This window comes from Miniopterus schreibersii, assembly GCF_964146895.1.
Source record: "Miniopterus schreibersii genome assembly, chromosome: 2".
Lineage (NCBI taxonomy): Eukaryota > Metazoa > Chordata > Mammalia > Chiroptera > Miniopteridae > Miniopterus > Miniopterus schreibersii.
Genome location: NC_138102.1, coordinates 179,222,515 through 179,243,061, shown reverse-complemented (window position 1 = coordinate 179,243,061; position 20,547 = coordinate 179,222,515). Strand labels below are relative to the sequence as shown.

Genomic DNA, 20,547 nt, shown 5'->3' with positions numbered 1-20,547 from the left:
AGGGAATTGCTATTGAGTAATTTACATAGATGTAAATTCAATTTTCTGTACCCCCAAAAATTGTTTGATGGTAGCATTAGATTAAAAAATATATATTCACAGCTGTTTTTATTAGTATGTTATTTTAGCACTGTGAAATACCCTTATTTTTAGTAAATTAGCATATGGGCCAAGATTTTACTTTTAAAATAATATTCTATCATGTTAGGACAATTTTTTGTTGTTGTTTTTGTTAATCCTCACCTGAGGATATTTTTTTAGAGAGAGTGGAAGGGTGGGAGGGAGAGGAAGGGAGAGAGAGACTCATCATTTGGTTGCCTCTTGCCCAGCCCTAACTGGGGCCGGGGATCGAACCTGCAGCTGAAGTACTGCCCATGACTGGGAATCCAACCCAAGACCCTTTGGTGTGCGGGCTGACACTCTAACCATTGAGTAACATCTGCCAGGGTGACATTTTTACTTTTTAAGAAGGAGCTCATATGGTCTAATTTCACCAAGTTTTTAACCATCAGATACTCCATTATAAATATTTATAAAACTGCTTTAAATGCTAAAACTGTAGTTGGTGAATCGATATGGATTGTAGTTCCTTATATTTTTTAAGGCACTGTAAAGTAACAAGGAAAAGTACCCCAATCCACTTTCTAAAATATTATCAGGAAAAACTTAATTAGTGGGGGAAAGCTGTTTTTTAAAAAATGTTTTTGTTAAATAATACGTGGTTAGGGAACCTGAGTGCTGAAAATCAGATTGAGTTGGATTTAGACCTCAGCTATTTCCATTTGCTAAATGTGAGAATTATTATAACTCTTATATTAGAGAATTATAACTTTAATGCTCATTTTCCTTACCTGTAAAAATGGTGATAATAGTTCCTACCTCATAGGGTTGTTTTTAGGATTAAATAAGAAAATGAATAGTAAATAGTATATATATAATGCCTAGCACATAGTAGGTGTTCAATAAATATTAGTTATGACACTATCAGTATATAGTTATTTAATTTCAAAGAAAGTGTTATAGGCAGCTCTTAATGTATAAAATGATACAAATTAAGAGGCAATCGAATTATATCCCTTTTCTCTTTGGCCATTTTCTTTCCTTGCACTCTTGGGAGCTAGTGCCTGAAGAGCCATTCTGATAACAGTAACATTTTTCCAAGTGAATTTTATACCCTGCTGTACAAATATAAATGAATGAATGAATGAACTATGTAATGCATGTTTGGGGAGAAAGGTGAGTTTTCCCTCTTCATAATTCATAAGAACCCTATTAACTTTATTTAGTCTGGTATTTTCCAAATTTACTTGACCATGAAACTCATTTTCTGCAAAACACCAATTAGCATCCTACAGAACTGACATTCTACCCTTTAGAAAATACTGCTCTGTGATTTTTGAAGCATACCCCCCCTCCCACACATACCCTTTACATGCACTTAAAGCTTTTAAAAAAAATCTTTTTTTTAATCCTCACCCGAAGATATGTTTTTATTGACTTTTAGAGAGAGAAAGGGGGAGAGAGTGGGCGGGGGGGTGGGGGGAGAGAAACATTGATGTGAGAGAGAAACATCAGTCGGTTGCCTCCTGTTGCCCAGAACAAACCCACAACTTGTTAGTGTCCAGAACAACACGCCAACCATCTGAGCCACATGGCCAGGGCTAAAGCTTTTTTGAGCAGTGAGCTTTCCACTAATTTTTCTTGGGTATAAGATCCAGCAGTTTTACTTTCTGCAAATTTTAATTCTTCTGCATTGAAATGGTGTGATTTAGAAAAACTAATGAAATTTCACTTTCGTGCAACTTTTAAACTATTAAAGAACAAAATTCAACTAAGAAAATTATACAGATCTTATTGACTTTATCTAGTAATTCATGAATTGGGTAGTATCCAATTGAGCAGATAGAAAGCAGCTCTGAAGAGCTGTGCAAAGCAAGAGGTTTATAGGCCGCAGGGAGCAGGAACGAGGAAGTTATGCTGGGTGTTTGCTGATTGGCTAAGGCAGGCTCCTCCCTTATACGGAGCAAAGGGAAATCTTGGGGCTGGGTCAGGGAGCTTGTGCTGAGCAGGCTAGTGCTAGTTGGGTGCCCTAGGCCTGCCTTTTCTGGGAGAGCAAGCATAGAAATTCAGATAGGTTTTGGCTTGTCGATGTGGGGCTTAGCATGAGCGACTTCATTTTGGGCCCAATTTGGTTCCTTTAACATAACCAATGTGAATCTTCCTAAATGAAAGTTGCCTAATTTCAAAGCTATATGAATTATATGGCAATTCACATGGCAGCTCTACTCTTAGCAGTTAACAGATATATTTTCTATTCTTTGGTATTTCTATTCTTAGTTTTGAAATTTGCAGTTTTCAGAACCATATGTGACTGACTTTGTAACACTGTGAAAATATCTAATTCATCCTATGAGGAGGATTCATTTAAACCTTGACTGAAGACCAACTTCCATCCAAAAGAAATTGAATCCAGCTAGCGATCTACAGTCTCTTATCCACAATTCTAAAACCCAAAAGTCCTGAAAAACAAATTATTTTTGTAAGTTTACAGCAAAACTTACAACCTATATATAACCTTTGTCCTATTTATGTGAACATGCATACATTTTGCTAATGAGCTATCACTGCCTCAAGTCTTACAGAGGGTTTTACATTATAGATTATATACCATTATTTCTGGCCAAACTTAAAAATTCTGAATTCTGATACACATTTGGCCCTAAAGTTTTTAGGTTGAGTACCCAGAAAATAGAGTCAAAAGGCAGAGAGATGGAAAATACAAGAGAGAGGTAAGAAAATTAGAGGACCCATCCAGAATATCCAATATCTAATAATACAAGTTCCAGAAAGAGAGAAAGACAAAATATATAGGGTGGGAGTCATCAGCAAAGTAATTCAAGAAAACTTCCCTGGACTGAAGGACATTAATTTCCAATTTATGAGACCATTGAATTCCCAGAAAAATAGATCAAAGGGAAATAAGCCCACATTAAGGCATATCAGTGTGGAATTTTAGAGCACTGGACATATTTGGGTAGTCTACACACCAGAGAGAATGGGGGGAAGTCACACACAAGAAGACAGGAATCATGGTGCCTTCGGACTTCTCAACAGCAACACTGGGAGCTGGACAACAGATGAAAGTTGCCTTCAAAATTCTAAAGGAATTTTGTTAACCTAGATTTCTATACCCAGTCCAACTCATTAAAATGGGTTGGCTTAATAGATGATTCAGACATGAGTCAGATTCTCAAGAAATTGACTGTGTTAAATTGAATTCCCTCTTCTTCCCTTTCACCTTACAGAGATGAAAAGAAGAAATGACAACATCCCAGGAAACAGAAAAATTAAATATTGAAGAAAATAGATAATCATAAATCAAAATATTATTCCTGAATTAAGAGATTCCTTTATATCTCAGATTGTGCATGAAGTTTTATGAAAGAGACTTAGAAAGTGATACTTCACCTTGTATTGCCCAGAGTTCTCTTTCAGTCCATAACAGAACATTGATTCACAATATATAAATAATTAAAATATTTTATGTTTCATAGAAGAGTCAGAAAAATTCATCCATTTCCCAGTTATAAGGATTTTAAAAGTTTGAGTTTATCAAAACAAAACATTTTTAGTCTCATTTCTAGAATGAGGTTTTGCGACTTAAAAATCTGATGTGCTGCTCAGTGTAAAAGCCTGGGCTCCTCTGCAGTGTTGACAGATAGCTGGACCTCACTGGGCGGCCACGGTGTTTGAAGAGTGGATGTACAGACGTGAGTCATCGGATTGCGTCCAGCCTTGCCGCTGCCAGTCCTACTGTAAACTCTCAGTGCACAGACTGCCGCCTCTTCTGTTTCATCCCCTGCCCAGTGAATAAATTAGGTCAGAAAATGACCACAGAAGGAAAAAACAGAACCTTCGGAGGCTGTTTATACAGTCAGTAAAGTTGCTCAGTGGCTAACAACAGAAAATAAAGCAAACCAATGCTGTATTGACAGATTTTTCTCAGAACAGTTTAACTGTCCGCTTCTCACAAAGATAGAGCCTAAAAACCTTTTCCTTTTCTCTGTGATTTATCTATTTCAATAATTAGTCTGTAGTAAGATAAAATTTAAGTTGAGAACGTCAGATGGGAAATACGATCTCATTTAATTACATTGAATGTATATTTTCCATTCCTGTGCCCACTCAGCACTGAAATCTACTCTGCAGCCCTTTTGAGTACCAGTTTAGTAGTTCTCTGGCATTTTTCCTTCTTAAATGCCAGTGTGCCTGGCTGGTTTTCTTTCCTCTAACTTTTCTTCTCCTTTATGGCCTGACCTCAAGGTGTAGAATACATGTCACCTCTTGCAAAGTTTTTCTTGTCCCTTACCCCTATGCTTGTCTCTACCCAGGAGAAGCCCTGCTCCTTCAGGTGTGTCCTGAGACAGAGAAGGGGTCCACCATATTCACCCTTCCAGTGAGAGGAGGAGAGAGCATGGTGCAGCACAGAAAGGAGGCGGACTAGCACTTGAAACTGGGCTGCCTAGTTTTAATTTTTATTCTACCACTTAATATGTGACCTTGGGCAACTAACTTAACCTCTCTGTGCCAGTTCCTGCCTCTGTCAATTGGAGATAATAATAGTACCTTCCTCATAGATTATTGTGAGAATTTTAAAAAATAATACATTAAAGTACAATATAATATAGTGGCTAAGTACATGTACTCGAGCCAGACTGCCTGTGTTCCAGTGCCTGCTCTGTTACTTAGGCAATTTTTTCTATTCCTCAGACGATTCATCTGAAAAGCAGGGTAAGAAATAGTACCTACTGGAATAGAGTCTGAGGGTGCTTCTGGAGTTTTGATGCTTGATCTAATTTGATGGTTACCTGGGTGTGTTTTCTTTGTGAAAATTCATTTTAGCTATTTGCTTCTGATTTGTGCATTTGTATCTACAGTGTATGTTCCACTTCAATTGAAAATTTATATTAAATCAGAAAGCTTGAGAATTTTGGAAATGATAGCTCACTTATTCCACTTGCCAATCTTTCTAGAATTGCCCTGGTTGGGTAGCTCAATTGTTTGGAGCGTTGTCTGGTGCACCAAAAAGATTGCAGGTTCAATTCTAGGTCAGGGCAGATACCTAGGCTGCAGGTTCAATCCTGGGTTGGGGCATTTATAGGAGGCAACCAATCGATGTTTCTCTCTGACATTGAGCTCTCTCTCTCTCCCTCTCTCCCTCTCTCCCGCTCCCTCCCTCCGTCCCTCCCTCCCTCCTTCCCTCTCCACCCCCCACCCCCCTTCCTCTCTCTCAAAATATCACTAAAAAACAATAAAAACCATATCCCTGGGTGAGGATTTAAAAAAATTATTTCATACTTCTAAAAAATGTAGGTGTTAGGTTCCAGTGCAGCTGCAAGCAAAAAGGGTTGTCACTCGAGCTTTCTGCCTGTCTGATTGCGGTAGGCAAGGCTGAGTCGGAAAATACAAAAAAAGTAGGTGTTCACTACAGCGCCGGAAAATTAACTAGCCTGGCTTCTGACCTTTCTTAAATTCTGTCTCAGGGCTGTAAAAAACTCAGAAGCAACAAATAAGTAGCTTGGGCAATATTCTTTGAAGTAGTCATTAGTTTCCATTTATCCTGTCATCTCACATACAGTATTACGATTACAGGGACTACACACAGGGGGAGGGGGGGGACGTAGGTTTACAGTTGTAAGCTCGCAGAAGAGTTTATTCTTGTATTATTATTTATTTATTACTGCATTTTTCATATGAACAACTATAAACCTACATCTGCCCACCCGTATATAAATTATATATAAAACTGGTTTGGAGCTGGGATCAGTCTTTTTACTTTTTTGGAGTGATACTCTGATATCCTGCAGACCTGAGCTGGTGCTTTTAAAGTTTGATTCAATAAACTTTTATGTGATCCAGCTGTGAGATATAAGAGGCAGGGTTGAAGGTTCTTGATAAGCATTCATTGTAATTGATGCTCATGCTTTTTGCTTTGGTATCCATGATGCTGTTTTAGTAACTTAGTGAGTTTCTTCTTTGGATGGAATTTGTTTTGTTTAGTCTGCATTGTGTCCAGATTGATGATTGAAAACCTCACACTTTCGCAGAACATTGCTTCATGGCTCTTCCCTTTTCTGCTATTTTTATATCACATGAATCATTGCACATTTAAGCCATCTGCAAGGCCTGAATGGAATGAGATAAAAGCTGCCATCACTCAGATTGACACTTGAAAAGCTAGTATTCATTTGGAGTTTATTCCTGATTATCCTTTGTATTTTAAAGTCTCAAACTTCATTTCATGACGGTTGCTAACATTTCTAGAAAAGTGTCTCTGATTCACAGTTTCTTTTAGTTGAGCATTGGGTCAAAGGGAAGGGATTTGTTCTGTGTCACCCAGCAGAACTGGTGAGGGACTCGGTTCTAACCTATTGAGAGAGTAAAACAGTGGCTCCCACTCCTGTTGAAAGTGTGTTGGTTTTAACTAGCTCAGCTTGCCGTCTGGCCTGGCACGCGCCTCCTGGTGAAGAGACCGACACTTCTGGGATTGCCAGGCAAATGCTGCAAGATTGTGTCACAGCCGTTAGATATTTGTCAAAAGTGTTTCTTGACGTTTTTGAGGATTGATTGGGGGAAAAATTAGATGAGCCTGGGATGCTTCAGAGATTCATGATTAAAAATGCCCCTCACACTCACACACTACACAGATCTTTCATTTCTGTGTGTGGTGGATTAGTCAGACTCCCTTAAAGCCTTTCCAGACATTTTCTCAGTGCAGCTTTGCTCTGGGCTGCGAAAGGTGGGCGCCTGCCAGAGTTAGCTGGAAGCGGGATTAGGGAGGAAAGCGCAGGCTGCTTTCAGAGGAAGATGCTTCTTCAGTTTCTAAGTTAAGTGACCATTGTCACCAGGTGTCTCCTCTGCATAAATTATACTTGGTAAACCTACTAGTTGTAAACTCGGGAACTAATAGAAGAAATGAAATATTTTAAAATTTTCTTATTTCCTGAAATGATAGACCAAAAATGCAGCAATCTTCAGAACTAATACAACAGACTCTTCATTGTCAAATATGAACATCTTAAAAATAGAAAGCTCTACTAAGAATCTAAGAGTAACAGCACTGTTTTTGTATCTTCCGTTACCCTGACACATCTCCATGTGATCTTGGGCAAGTAACTCAGCGTTTCTGTTTCTTCCATTTTAGTAATATACTCTAGATATTAAAAAACCTGAATTTTATTTGTAAATTATAGTGTTCTGAACATAGATAATAACTTTGTTTTGTTTTTTTCTCATAGGACAACTAATTTTTGCTTAAAGACATACTGTTTGAGAATGATTGGAGTGTGGGAGGACTGTATTTTACAAATTTTTGTGAAGTAATTATATTTATTTTTTACTCACTGTTATTTCTTTGCTTAGCAGACAGAAGGGGGAGCACAGACAGACGGCCAGCAGTCACAGACACAAAGTAGTGAAAATTCAGAGAGTAAATCTACCCCTAAACGGCTGCATGTCTCTAATATTCCTTTCCGCTTCCGGGACCCCGACCTCCGGCAGATGTTTGGGGTAAGTCTCTGAATTCCATTTTTGGGTTTACAATTAAAATATAATTTAATCCACCAGGTGTAATTGGTCATCAGTACTTTAGGGATGCTGGTGTAAATATTTATTTTCATCAGAAACTTTTCCTGTCACCTGTCTAGTGCACATCAGCTTTGCAAATTCTCACGTAAATAAGGTGACCATTTGCTTGGGACATGAGACTTTCAGTGCTAAAATCAGGGCAAGAAAGGAATCCGTACCTTTCAGAGTGTTACAAATTAAATAAAGTAATATCTTATTACCTGTGTTTTGTTTTTACTTCCTTGCTTATAATTCAGCAGTATCAAGACTAATATCTAAAATCAGGTATGGGGTTTAGTTTGCTACTCTGATGTGTTCTTCCAGCTGCTTAATTCTTCCCAAACTCAGTCATGAAAACAAAGTGTAATAGCAAAGATTTCAGTTATTGGGAAGTGAATACTGCTGAGCATCTTAATATTTTTCTGGGTTTATATTGTGTTGTTGCCTGTTTTAATTTGAGCAAGCTCTTAACTTGATCTAGGACTAAGAGGTAATTGGGTTTTTAAAAATTTTATTAGTATCACAGCCTGGTGCTTTGTCAGAAAAGCAATTCCCCTTCCTGAAGTCTTAGATACTTCATGGTGACAAGACAGTGTTCTGTCACTTATAGCTGATTACCTGGATGTGTACTGCGCACTGAAGGCAAGACCAGGGTTGAGATTTAGCGATGTTCTTGAAGAACTTGAAGAGAGCTTTTACACAGAAGATGGTAGCCAGCTGGTCTCTTTCTCTACAGAAAAGAGCGCAACAGAAGATACAAAGGGCAGCATAAAGAATTTAGGTTACATTTGAGAAGAAACTTCCTGGGAGTATGAGTTATTAGGTTCTCTGCTGAATTGTCAGAGATAATATGGAATCTTACTCTCTGGGGCTCTGTGAAAATGGAATGCATTCTCTTGTCAGAAGCGTGTTCATTGGGGATCTGCCTAGGCCACTTAGCAGTGATTTCTCGAAATGTATTATACCCTTCCCACAAGGCACTGAGTACACAAAAATTCAATTTCCTTGCAAGGGGTACCTGGTTGCTCTGTCTCCTTCCACATGGTTAGTACCCATTACATAGAATGACAGTTGCTTTGGTAAAGAGCAGGGACTTCATGCTCCATTTTATCAGCTCTGTGAACTTGACAAATAGCTTCTTTCAGCCTCATTTTTTTAACCACAAAAGGAAAGCAGTCCTTACTTTAGAAGGATGCTAGAAGGATGCATTAGAAAACTTAAAAGAAAACAAACTCTAAAACACCCTACAAATCTTAGTTTTATAGGATAGGTATAGGAAAAAAATAAAATGCCCTTCTATCTAAAATAAGACATTTTTCTCTTTCTTTGATTTTTTCTATAATAAACGGGAAGCAAGCCCAGAAGTCCTATTCTAGAAAACTTGGGCTCTTAATACATGTTTTTTATAAAGATAGTAATGTTTTAGCCTAATGAGAAAGCATGATTTCTGTTTGCTCTTTTTATTTTTTAGTTTTTGCACATTTCCCAAAGTCTAGTTTGAAACCCAAGTAAAATAGATAATTGGATATATGAGTTTAGTACTCAGAGAGAAGTGTGAGCTAAAAAGATATCACCTGCACATCTCCTCAGTGCAGTTTATACAAGGATTAAGTAAGACAGGTAGTTTGTCACTGTATACACATCCTCTCCAAACAATTACTGTGTTGTGTATGACCCCCTTGTCAGCTCTTAGCTGCTTAACAATAGAGTTATTTAGCCTTTGTGGTTTTAGCTTCGTTTGATTTTCCAAATGTTAAAGTATTTAACTAATTACAAAATAGTTACTATTTAAAATATTCTTGATCACATTCATTGTAGAAAGATTAAAGTGGCAAATAAATGGGATCATACATAGTGTCCATGAATGTTTAAGTATAATGGAAATTAGCATGTAACTTATAGAAATTTATTGACTTGGAAAGTCGTTCATAGTATATTAAGCTAAATAAATAAATAAATAGATAAATAAGAGTACTATGTGGGAATAGTTCTTTAACAGTACGTGCCTAAGGAATAGCCGGAAAGGCTGTGCACCACACCTGAGCGGGTGGGGCTGCGGGTGATACTCATTTCCTGCTTCCCCTTTCCTTTTCATCTATATTTTCTAATTTTATAGTGAACATGATTTACTTTCATAAATTAAAGAAAAAAAGAAAGGGAAGCAAAACAGCCTTCAAGTCTTTCTACTTAGGATTTACTTCCAAAAACTGAGACATGGAAAATCAGAGATACAGTGGGGAGCATCCCTAGCTCTTGCCCGTGCGGAGACACATGTGGTAGGGAAACCGAATGTGTCCTGTAGACAGCTCCCACCACAGGGGTGATGCCTGAGTGAGTGAATTGAGAAAGGAGCAGAAACAGAGGGGTTAGCAGCTCAGGGACATGGAAAACTCGGAAACTGGTATTCAGACCTACAGACAAATAGAAACATGGACAATAGATAGTATGGGGGGCGGAGGGTTTGTTTCTTTTTTAGAAGAAAGTAAAGTATGTGGATAAAAGCTGACCATAAACAAATGTTTTTATTTTTGTTTCTGCAGCAGTTTGGCAAAATCCTAGATGTAGAAATAATCTTTAATGAACGCGGCTCTAAGGTAAGCTCCATTTCAGCATTAAGTCAGCTTGGTTTCTTTTTGGTTTTGTTTTATTTTAAACAGTAAGTAATCAGAAGACTTACACTGTTCTTCAAGCCTGCAAAAAGTATCCCCAGCTATTTAGCTTGGATTAGATTATCTTTAAAAATAAGCTGCCACATGGCCAAACTGTATCTAGATACTTAAATCGGGAGAGTGATGGGATGGAAGCAAGAGAAGTTGGAGGGGAGAGTGTGGCAGTCAGGAAAATAGGACATGGGAGACACCAGTCCTTCATCAGATGCCAGTTTGCCCTAAGCTTCGCACGTTAAAGTAAAAGAGAGAAGACCGATGAAAGTGAAGTTCTGTGAAAATTCTGTTCTGAAGTCTCAGAACAATTCAGCTTTTAAAAATCAAACTATGAAATGACATACTTAGAACCAATTTAATATTTCAGTTATTCAGTTGGCTTGCTCTCTTCCCAATGAATTAGACAAGGCTTAGGTACAGGGAGCTCAGTGACTCAGGGCTTCTCTGGGAACTGAGTTCCTCCTTTAAGGGAAACCCATGTAGGCCAGCTGCAGAATGTAGTCACTTTGATCCAAATACAGTGAGTGACTTTTTTTTGCATAAAAATGAAAGAATTAACAGCGTACAAATTGATGTATATTCTCTTCTAAATGTGTTCACTATAAGAACTGAGATTTTTAATTAAAATTTATTTTCCCTTAATAATTTACTGTTAAATTCCCAATCTGTATGATTCAGAATTTTTATACACTAAAATAAGCAGCGATGTTTTTAGGAATGAGTAAATGGTAAAGTCCTACAGTGGCATTATTGGAGAAGGTTTGATTAATTGAATTTTGGAAAGTTTTACTTGAAAGTTTTCCTCCTCCTCAACAAATTAAATTAAATACACCCCACAGACACAGTCACCTGTGGCCAGGCTTACAAATATTTACCTTGCTATGTTCAGTTTACTGGCATTTTTAGGTAAGACCGGTTTTTTTAATTAATTTTCATTTGGTCAGCTCTACTGAACTTTGAAAATAGCCCTTGGCCATGATTAAATCTCTAAGAATATTATTTGAGAAAACTCATTTATTTGCTTTATTTAACTTAGTATTTATTTCTCTCCAATTTCTTATTCCAAATTCCCCACACTTTGGGAATTAATACCACATATCTACAGAATGATCTATACCTGCTGCCCCATCTGTACCGGTACAAGTGTATGTTCTGATGCTCCTGATCGCTGTTCCCTTTCTTTATAGACTGTATCAGCACTAAACGTGTTTAATACTGACCGTAATAATTTTTAATATTAAAGAGGTATTTATACTCTAAGCTTCCAGTTTTCAGTTAAAACAAAAAAGATTACTATGCCTATACCGAGCTTTCTCCAGCACTTACTTGGTAAGTATTTTTAAGGTGAAATCAATTCAAACTGTAACCAGTAAAACTATTTATGTTTGTAATTTCCTCACAATGGATTTCTATTTCTTTGTCATACAGTTTACTTTTATTTTTTGTGACCTTTTTAGATACAAGGTGAAAAAATGACAATGGTTTAAAGATGAGAAGCACATGAATATAAAATAAATATGTGAAGATTATTGGCTACACTGTTTATCTAAAGTAGCAGTTTAAGTGTTTTTGTTTTTTAAGTGTGTGCACTTGAAATATCCTTAACAAGATTCTAACAACCGAAAGCCCAGTATAATTTCATCAGACATTGAGGACTTTCTCCTTACCAAGAAAATAAGTTGATTGAATTCTTTAAAGCAAAGGAAATTGATCTTTCTTAAAGCTTCTTTCATTGACTTCAAGGATTTTTAAATTTACCCAATTCAATTGCTTATCCCCTGTAATTTTGATTTTTAAATGACACAAACCTTCCTCTTCTCTTTGGGGAATCTAAAAGCATATGCCTCTCCTCTCAGCTCTATGCTGTGTCCTCACTGCCCCTTTTTCTTTGGGCTTCTGAAGAGTAGACAGACTATTACTAATTGGTAAATGTTTTCAAACAAAGCACAGAATTCGGGATTGTCTTGAGCCCGCCTTCAGGGACAGATACAAAACCTGTCTTCCTCCTTGCCCTTCTTAACTGTTGTTATCTACAGTTCTTTGCTGGAACGGGTCCCTCTGGAACTGTTTTGAGGCTCGTTAATAGAGGTTTCTCTTGGAGTCAAACCTAGGTACCTCTTCAAGAATCCACCTAAGATAAATTAACCAGTACTTTTCTTTTTGTAAATTAAGGTTAGTTTCTCATTTCTAATATGTTTTAGGTTGACTATAAAATTACGTCTTGAACCCGAGAAAAGGAAACTTATGTGGTCCAATTGTTTAGTTAAGAGTTGTTCAGTCTTTTAAGAGTGTTTTCTGTACAGAAATTAGCTTCACTGAATTTTTTTTGAAGCAGTAATGGAAAAACTAGTCACAAATTAATTCTGAGACAAGTAATACTTACATGTAAAGCAGTATTTAACCAAATGGCTCCAAAACAAAAAGCAGCTCTTTACCATGTCTTATTTTTCATAATGAGGCTTTCAGCCAGGGGCTTAGAATATACCCACTTAAAACCCTAAGTGGACACTGATGCTGCCGTGCCCATCGCTCCCCGCCTGCCTCTATTCTCTTTACAGCTTGCCAGCAGAGTAGGATTTCTGTGCTCCAGGAAGTAATTGTTCCTTTGTTGCTAACTATTTTCCTTTTTCCTTCTTTGACCTTCATAGTCTGGATTTGGTTTACCTAGATTATGGGATGAATATATATTGTTTACATGCATACACGTGCACACTATACATGTTGTTTTTAAAAATCTTTTTACTCCCTACTCTTTTGTATAAATATAAAGTCAGCTGTGTTTAATTTTCTGTGATTAACTGAAACAAAGACAGACTGTCCTTTTGAAAATGTTCAGTTAGGATATTTGATGAAAAATGGTACCTCTGCCAAAAAATTAACTAATGTACTCAAACAGAATCTAGAAAAGGATTATACAGACATGTAGCTTTATCGATTCTCCAAATGCCATCATTCATGACAAAGTATTAATGTAAACAAGAAGATATAGGTAGAGTAGCCGCATGTCCTGGTTTATCTAGGATAGTCCCAGTTTATACCTGTTGTCTTAGCATAATTATTATTAATGTCCCTTTTTTCCTTTATATGCCAGTTTGGACAGTAAATTATATTGTCGCTCTTCTTATAGATCCTTTGAATAACAACTTTTAAAAAGCACCCTTTTAAAAATGATTATAAAAGGAAAACATGCTTAATGAGAAGTAGAAAAAAAGCATACATAGCTCATTAAAGAGAATATTCACTAATATTCTCATGTATGTCCTTCCAGTCTTTTTTCTCACATAGAATCTTAAACAGAACTCTAAATACGGGTCGCCTAGTTCAACCCCAGTGCTCTTGACCTTGCCTTCTCTGCTGGATACTTTTAGAGCCTGTGAATTTGTTGCTTTTCAATGTTTATCCCATCATTGAAATTCAGATTTCCCACCATCCTGTTCATTATCACCCAGCCCCTTAACAATTTGTGATAGTTATAAAGCTTATTAAATAAAGAATTAAGCATAATCTAACATTTGTAGTTTCCATAAAGTTTTTTCAACATACTTTTGGTATAGTCGTCTCTTGAAGGGACATGTATGTATTATAAATACTGGATGTATAGAAGCCCGTTACTTCTTCAGACAGTGCCAATTATTAAGTTGATGAAAGGACTACACAGTGGAGCACAGCAGCAGTTACTGAGATTTCCAGGAAATTTTTAGTTGATGTGTTGTTGCTTCTCTCAGGTGGATTTCTGGAATGATGGAGATCCGTCTGGGTTTGGGTTAGGCTTAAGTTTAGGCTGGAGTTAGGGAAGATAAAACCTCTATTTCCATTCCTCATGCACAGGTAATATGCTCGAATTTCTTGCCGATTTCCCTGGCTTTCGATTTCATGAAAGGGGGAATTGTTTCTTTCAAAAAATGGTCAAAAGACTGTCTTTGAAATTGCACTGTTAGCTTTTGTGATTTTCGGTAAAATTTGACAGGTAATGCTGAGGTGAAGTGTTTTTCATTGTATTTAAAACTGAATTAACTGTATGTGTATTTCCAGAGGGCTTAGTTTATTTTCTTTTGTTACCATTTTGTGGGTTTTAGTTTTATTTTTCTTTTATTTATTTTTTAATTTCTGTGTTCTGGCCATACCCAGGAGAACCGTCTGCTTTTGATTTCTCCCTAAAAAGTTACATGGTAAATTTTCTTTCTCATTCTTCTGAGATGGAAAAATTCAAAGATTATACAAATAAAAAATACTTTTACAATGCTCATCCTATTGCTTGTTATTTATTGCAGTCTGAGGCCAGACTAAAAAGGTGACAGTTACTCGGCTCCTGTATGCCCTTGATGATATCAAGGCAGGTGATAAAATTTTTGTTGTGCTTGGAAGAAGCTTTAACCACAACTGATAAACACATTATTCCTCAGTTTCCAAAAGACAGCTAAGATAGCTGGTAATCACTAATGTGACACTGGAGTGTTCAAATTGTTCCCATAGGAGGACTTGGGGAACTGAGAACCTTAGGTAAGAGTATAAAGCATGTGGACCTGCATTGTCCAGTACAGTGGCCGAGTTGAGCCCTTGAAATGTGGCAAATCTGCATTGAGATGTGCTTTAAGTGTAAAATGCGCACCAATTTCAAACTAATAGCATGTTTATATCGATGCCAGTTTGAAATAATATGTTGTATATATTGGGTTAAATAAAATACATTATTGAAATTAATTCACCTAGTGAATTAATGTGGCTAGTAGGACTTTTTAAATTATGTAAGTGAATCTTGTTATATTTCTGTCTGATTGTGCTGGTGTTGACAAACATAACGTCATTTTTTAAATTAAAAGTTTACTTTTTATCTGTTTTTCATCTTCATACATACCTGGTATATTTACTCTCATTAAGAGTTTAAGATTAAATCTTAGTTTGACTTTGAAGCTATTTAGACTGGTTGTTATGTTTCCCTTTCTGATACATTGAATGCTCATTTTGAAGCTCTTCTAAGGAAAATGTATTAGGTTTAGACATAATTTCATTAATTTTTTTCACTTAATGTGAGTTAGATTTCTAAGAATAAAGGCACATTTAAACATAATTTCATGTAAGCATACTTTCCTATTAGTAACTTTTTAAGCCTGGATAATCTGTGAATATCCTTAGCTCAATTCCTGGCACATTTAAAAAAATGTTACATTTTATTAAAGAACATTGTACATTAAAACAAATTTTCAGGCTTTATTTGAATTAATATTCTTGAAACCATATTGTAAATGTGATAGGTAAGCAAGCATTAAGTTGAGTTGATGGAAAATTACCTGTTTGAAGTTTCAACACAAAAGTATTTTAAGGACCAGTACTTTAAGAATGCTGGCTATGCTTCTCGCCGTCCTAATGAGACTTTAATTCTGTGAGGTGTATTAATTTCCTATTGCTTCTGAGCAACTTACCACAAATTTGGTGGCTTAATACCACACAAATTTATTTTCTTATAGTTCTGGAGGACAGAAGTCCAAAATGGGTCTTACTAGATTAAAATCAAAGTATTGGAGGGCTGCATTCCTTCCAGTAATTTTTTGGAATGATAACTTCCTTGCCTTTTCCAGCTTCTGGAGGTGGCCCACGTGCCTTAGTTTATAGTCCCTTTCCAAATATATTAAGCCAGCCATGGCTGGTCCAGTCTTTCTCAGGCTGCTCCATCTGACTCTGACTCTCCTGTTTCCCTCTTTCATATATAGGCACTCTTGTGATTACATTGGGCTCACCTAGATAATCCAGGATAATCTCCCAATCTCATGATCATTAATTTAACATCTGCAAAATCCCTTTTGCCACGTAAAGTAACATATTCACAGGTTCCAGAGATTAGGATGGGGTGGGGGGCATTATTCTGCCTGCCACAAGGTCTATTTATCTTCATAGGAGAGAAAATCCTCTTACCTCTGTTTCAGATCAGGGCTCCCAAAGTATCAGCAAGGCCTTCCTCCTCTTACCCTAGAAATGCCTGTGAAGCTGGCTTAATTTTCTTGTCTTCGGTATCTCTATTAGCATTTCCTTTGACGTACAAGCACCTTTCTTTTTAAAACTTTTGAAAGTGAAACTTTGTTTCAGAATATTAAAGTCATTATTGACAGAAATCTTACGAAAGCTGGCTTCAGTGTTAACCTTGGCCCTTGCTGACTGTACAGTGTCAGTGCTTGTGACACCCTGCATCCTGCTGGACATGCAGTTACCAGGTGTGCAGGGTGTCCTACCCACACATCCAGAAAGGAGGGTCATAGATTACATTTAACAATTAGATTTGAGAGAAAAAATGAAAACGATTTGGGGACTAATGTAGTTTAGTAAATAGAATACTGAACTTAGATTTCAAAGCTGAATTTCTAATCTCCTCACCATTAGCTTTAGGAAGAAGCTGCCTGGAAGGTAGAAGGCCTTGTTGATGCTTTGAGCCTGAGTACTTAACCTCACTTTTACTCAGTTGCTTTACCTTCTCAGTGAAACCAACAGGTTTATCCTTTCTACCCCATGGTTGTATTTAAACATGTATGCCTGGCCAGGCGTGGCTCAGCTGTTGAGCATCGACCTAGGATCCAGGAGATCGAGGTTCAATTCCCGGTCAGGGCACATGCCCCGGTTGTGGGCTCGATACTCAGTCGGGGGTGTGCAGGAGGCAGCCGATCAATGACTCTCATCATTGATATTTCTGTCTCTCTCTCTCGCACTCTCCCTTCCTCTCTCTGAAATCAATAAAGATATATTTTAAAAATAAATAAATAAAAGACAAACATGTATATATGTATGTAGGTAGGTATAGTCATAATGCTCAAATTTTAAGCCTAGCTTTAGTCTGCACATAATCTGTTTTATAAAAGTGGTGTAAAAACTCATCACTATCTGTGATGTCTTAAAAGATTTAACTTTTTCTAAGATTCTCCAGAGTTGGAGAACTGGTTTCCTGTCTTCAGCAGATCTAGTGTAGACAACAAATGGTATAATTAATTAGTAACTTGCCCTTGTATACCTGTACATGCTGACATCAAAATTTGATTTTCGCCCAGCCGGGTGTGGCTCAGCGGTTGAGCATCGGCCTAGGATCCAGGCGATCGGGGTTCGTTTCCCGGTCAGGGCACATGCCCGGGTTGTGGGCTGCAGCCATTCAATGACTCTCTCATCATTGATGTTTCTATCTCTCTCTCCCCCTCTCCTTTCCTCTCTCTGAAATCAATAAAGATATATTTTTAAAAAAATAAAATAAAATTTGATTTTCAAAATGTGTTCCTATTGATAGTTTTAACACATTTACATTTTTAAGGGAAGTATTAACTAAACTTACCCATAATATTCTATCCCAAGGAACATATATTTAAAGTTTTCTATCAGCTTAGCATTGCACATTCTAGGGTATTTGTGGTAATATACAAATTGAAGATAGAGATGGTCCATTGGAATCCTCCATGGTTCACTGCCCAGCTATATAATCGTGTAAAATACTGAGTAATATATCCTTCAAAATGATGGAGTTGCTTCCATAGAATTTTATTGAACACTGCACACTGTTTACCATCTCAGAACATGTTTTGTGTATGTGTAGGGTTCATGGTATGAAGCTGTAAAGCAGAACTTGAGTAACATAAAGGGTTCCAGGTTATCCTACAATGGACGTTCAAAAAATGCTAGAGGCCCTGGCCAGTGTGGCTCAGTTGCTTGGGCATCAACCCGTGCACCGGAGGATTGCAGGCTCCATTCCCGGTCAGGGCACATGCCCAGGCTTTGGGCTCGATCCCCAGTCGGGGGTGTGCAAGAAGCAGCTGATCGATGTTTCTCTCTCAAAATCAATTTTTAAAAATCTTTTTAAAAAATGCTAGAGGAACAATGAAGCTATTGAAAAAAATGAGGCCTTTCCCAGAAAATTCTAAGAATTTACCACTCTACAGATGTAGATAGAGTGAGAAAATTTTATAGTCGCAGAGTGGAAAGCTAAGGACAGCGACCTAAAATGAATCTGGTGTGATGCTTTATGCAATGGTTGTATGAGAGTAGGGCAAACCCTGCAGATGGTGAAATTAATGGTATGATTGTAACCCATACCTCATACGGTCTTTCCAGATACCGTGGGAACAGTGAAGTGGCTTAGCTCTGGGCTCCTGCTTTGTCCACTTAGTGAATTAAAGCTTTGTGGGCTGTTTTTGTTTTTGTTTTGCAGTATCTACAATGCACAAATGAATTAATCCTAACTCAAGGTAGCAACTATATTGCTGCTTTCTTTCTTTTCCTATTGAGTAGCATGCAACTGGTATCACTAACGTAGATTTCATTCCCATTGCCTTTTTGGCTGCTCCTTTTTTCTCTATATGTGGACAATTGCTAATACATTTAGTAGCAGACACAGGTGTCAGCAGATGTACAACTTAGGCAAATTTGGATAAATAATTTTCTGAAATTTAGCTGAACATGGGGGTGGGCAGAAGTAGGCTTATAGTTGTTCGTATGGAAGATAATAATAAATAAATAATACAAGAATAAATTGTCTCGTGTACTTACAAATGCAAACCTACTTTTGCTCACGTCTATATTTTTACTCTGTGTGCCAGTCAGGTCGTTTAAAATTGCCACTGAAGAAAGGTCATAGTTGACCACTGCTTAGTGATAGTTTCATTTGCTTAGACAAACACCCAATATCCACAGAATTATACTTCAAGATTGTGTCTTAAATTATCCTATTTCCAAAAGAATTAATGGTGGAATAAGCAAGAGGCAAAGTGTGGGGGCTCAAATGATTAGGCCTCCTAAAAACCTCATTATATAATGATTATACTTAAATATCATGTTTCATGTGGAAGTTACTAGGGAATCATCAACTTAAGTAAGTATACTTTAGTCTTACATAAAGGGACACGTATGTTAGCAGCATGAATTGAGAGAGAAAGGTAGGACATTTTAAAAAAATACTCATTCTTGGTTGAGTAATTTGACCCGAGTAACTCTATACCTTAATTTTGGTCTGGCCTCACATGCCTTTATGTTTTATTTTATTATTGTTATTGTTAATTATATTATTATTATTACTACCACTACAGTTATTTATTCTCTTATTGGATTTAATTTCCCTTTACAAAATGTGCATGGTCCAAAAATGTGACTTCAGGAGCATATTGCTGAGTTGTTGCTGATGTCAGTTTCATACTGTGATATTTTTTTTCTCTATTTACCAAGAGATCAGTATTTCAATATAACGATGTGCATGTTTTCCCCCCTTCTCCCGCTGCATGCAGGGATTCGGGTTCGTAACTTTCGAGAATAGTGCTGATGCAGACAGGGCCAGGGAGAAATTACACGGCACCGTGGTAGAGGGCCGTAAAATCGAGGTGCATGTCTTCAATAATTCAATTTCTGGTTTATATTTTTGTTTCTCTTTTTTGTATTGCCTCACTTATTTCACATTTGCAGCCCTGTCTTGTTTGTGTGTGTGCGTGCACACATGTATGTGTGTTTGTGTCTCTGTGTCCTTCACCTTCTTGCACTAAAATGTATAAAAGTAACACTTCAATCCTCCTCCCCCACCTTTTTTTGTTGTGTGGGGGTTTTAATTTTGTTTTACTTGTGTGTGTATGTGTGTGTGTGTGTGTGTGTATTTTTCATTTACTTTTTTCCTTCAAAGTGTTCATCCTTCTGCTCTCTTGATTTTTTTCCTTTGCTTCAGTTTGCAAGACTCCAAATTCCTGTGATCAGGCCAAAATAAAACTAACTTTAAAAATGTCTATCTCTATCCAGTTTGTAACATTGTGTCCTGTAATAAATCACGGGGCCAGCCAATGCCCTCCCTCTCTCTCAGGAGGCCAGTTCGCCTCCATGTATGTGGTAAGAAATAGAGAAGATCATAGAGGTTGGGGGGAGGGGGAATCCAAAACTCATTAGATATATTTAATGTCAAGAATTTCAGCAGTTAATGGGTAAAATACTCAAACCGAGGGTTTGATGGTTGCCTGGTGAATGTGCTATCATGATTGAGTCAGCCACCTGGCGTTCACGAGCGCTTCTTTCTTAATAAGGCAGTGAAGGTTAACTGGCTCCTTTCCCCTTTCCCAATTTTGAAAAGTATGAAATATAAAAGCCACCATTTTGAGTAAGATGTCTGCATATTTTGCTTTTTTCCCCCCTCCCTTTCCAATGGTTTAGCATTTAGGGCCCTTCACTTGACTCACTCTTTCCATGGTAACTATACACAATGCTGGCGATGGTGCCCGTTGGCGGTAAGTGAAACCAAAGCACTAGAGAAGAAGCTTTA

At 37.3% G+C, this 20,547-nt stretch overlaps 1 protein-coding gene across 20 annotated transcripts in view; it reads left to right on the top strand.

Annotated features, from left to right (window-relative positions):
• Nucleotides 1-20,547, top strand: part of RBFOX2 (RNA binding fox-1 homolog 2) — a 249,203-nt gene that overhangs the window by 202,474 nt on the left and 26,182 nt on the right. For 11 of the 20 annotated variants that reach the window (XM_081129944.1, XM_081129937.1, XM_081129940.1 and 8 more), the window contains 3 exons: nt 7,423-7,569; nt 10,167-10,220; nt 19,535-19,627. In XM_081129944.1, coding sequence (XP_080986070.1) covers nt 7,423-7,569; nt 10,167-10,220; nt 19,535-19,627 — 294 coding nt within the window. The remainder of the gene's footprint in view (nt 1-7,422; nt 7,570-10,166; nt 10,221-19,534; nt 19,628-20,547) is intronic. The other 9 variants (XM_081129945.1, XM_081129941.1, XM_081129943.1 and 6 more) reach the window with 1 other exon arrangement.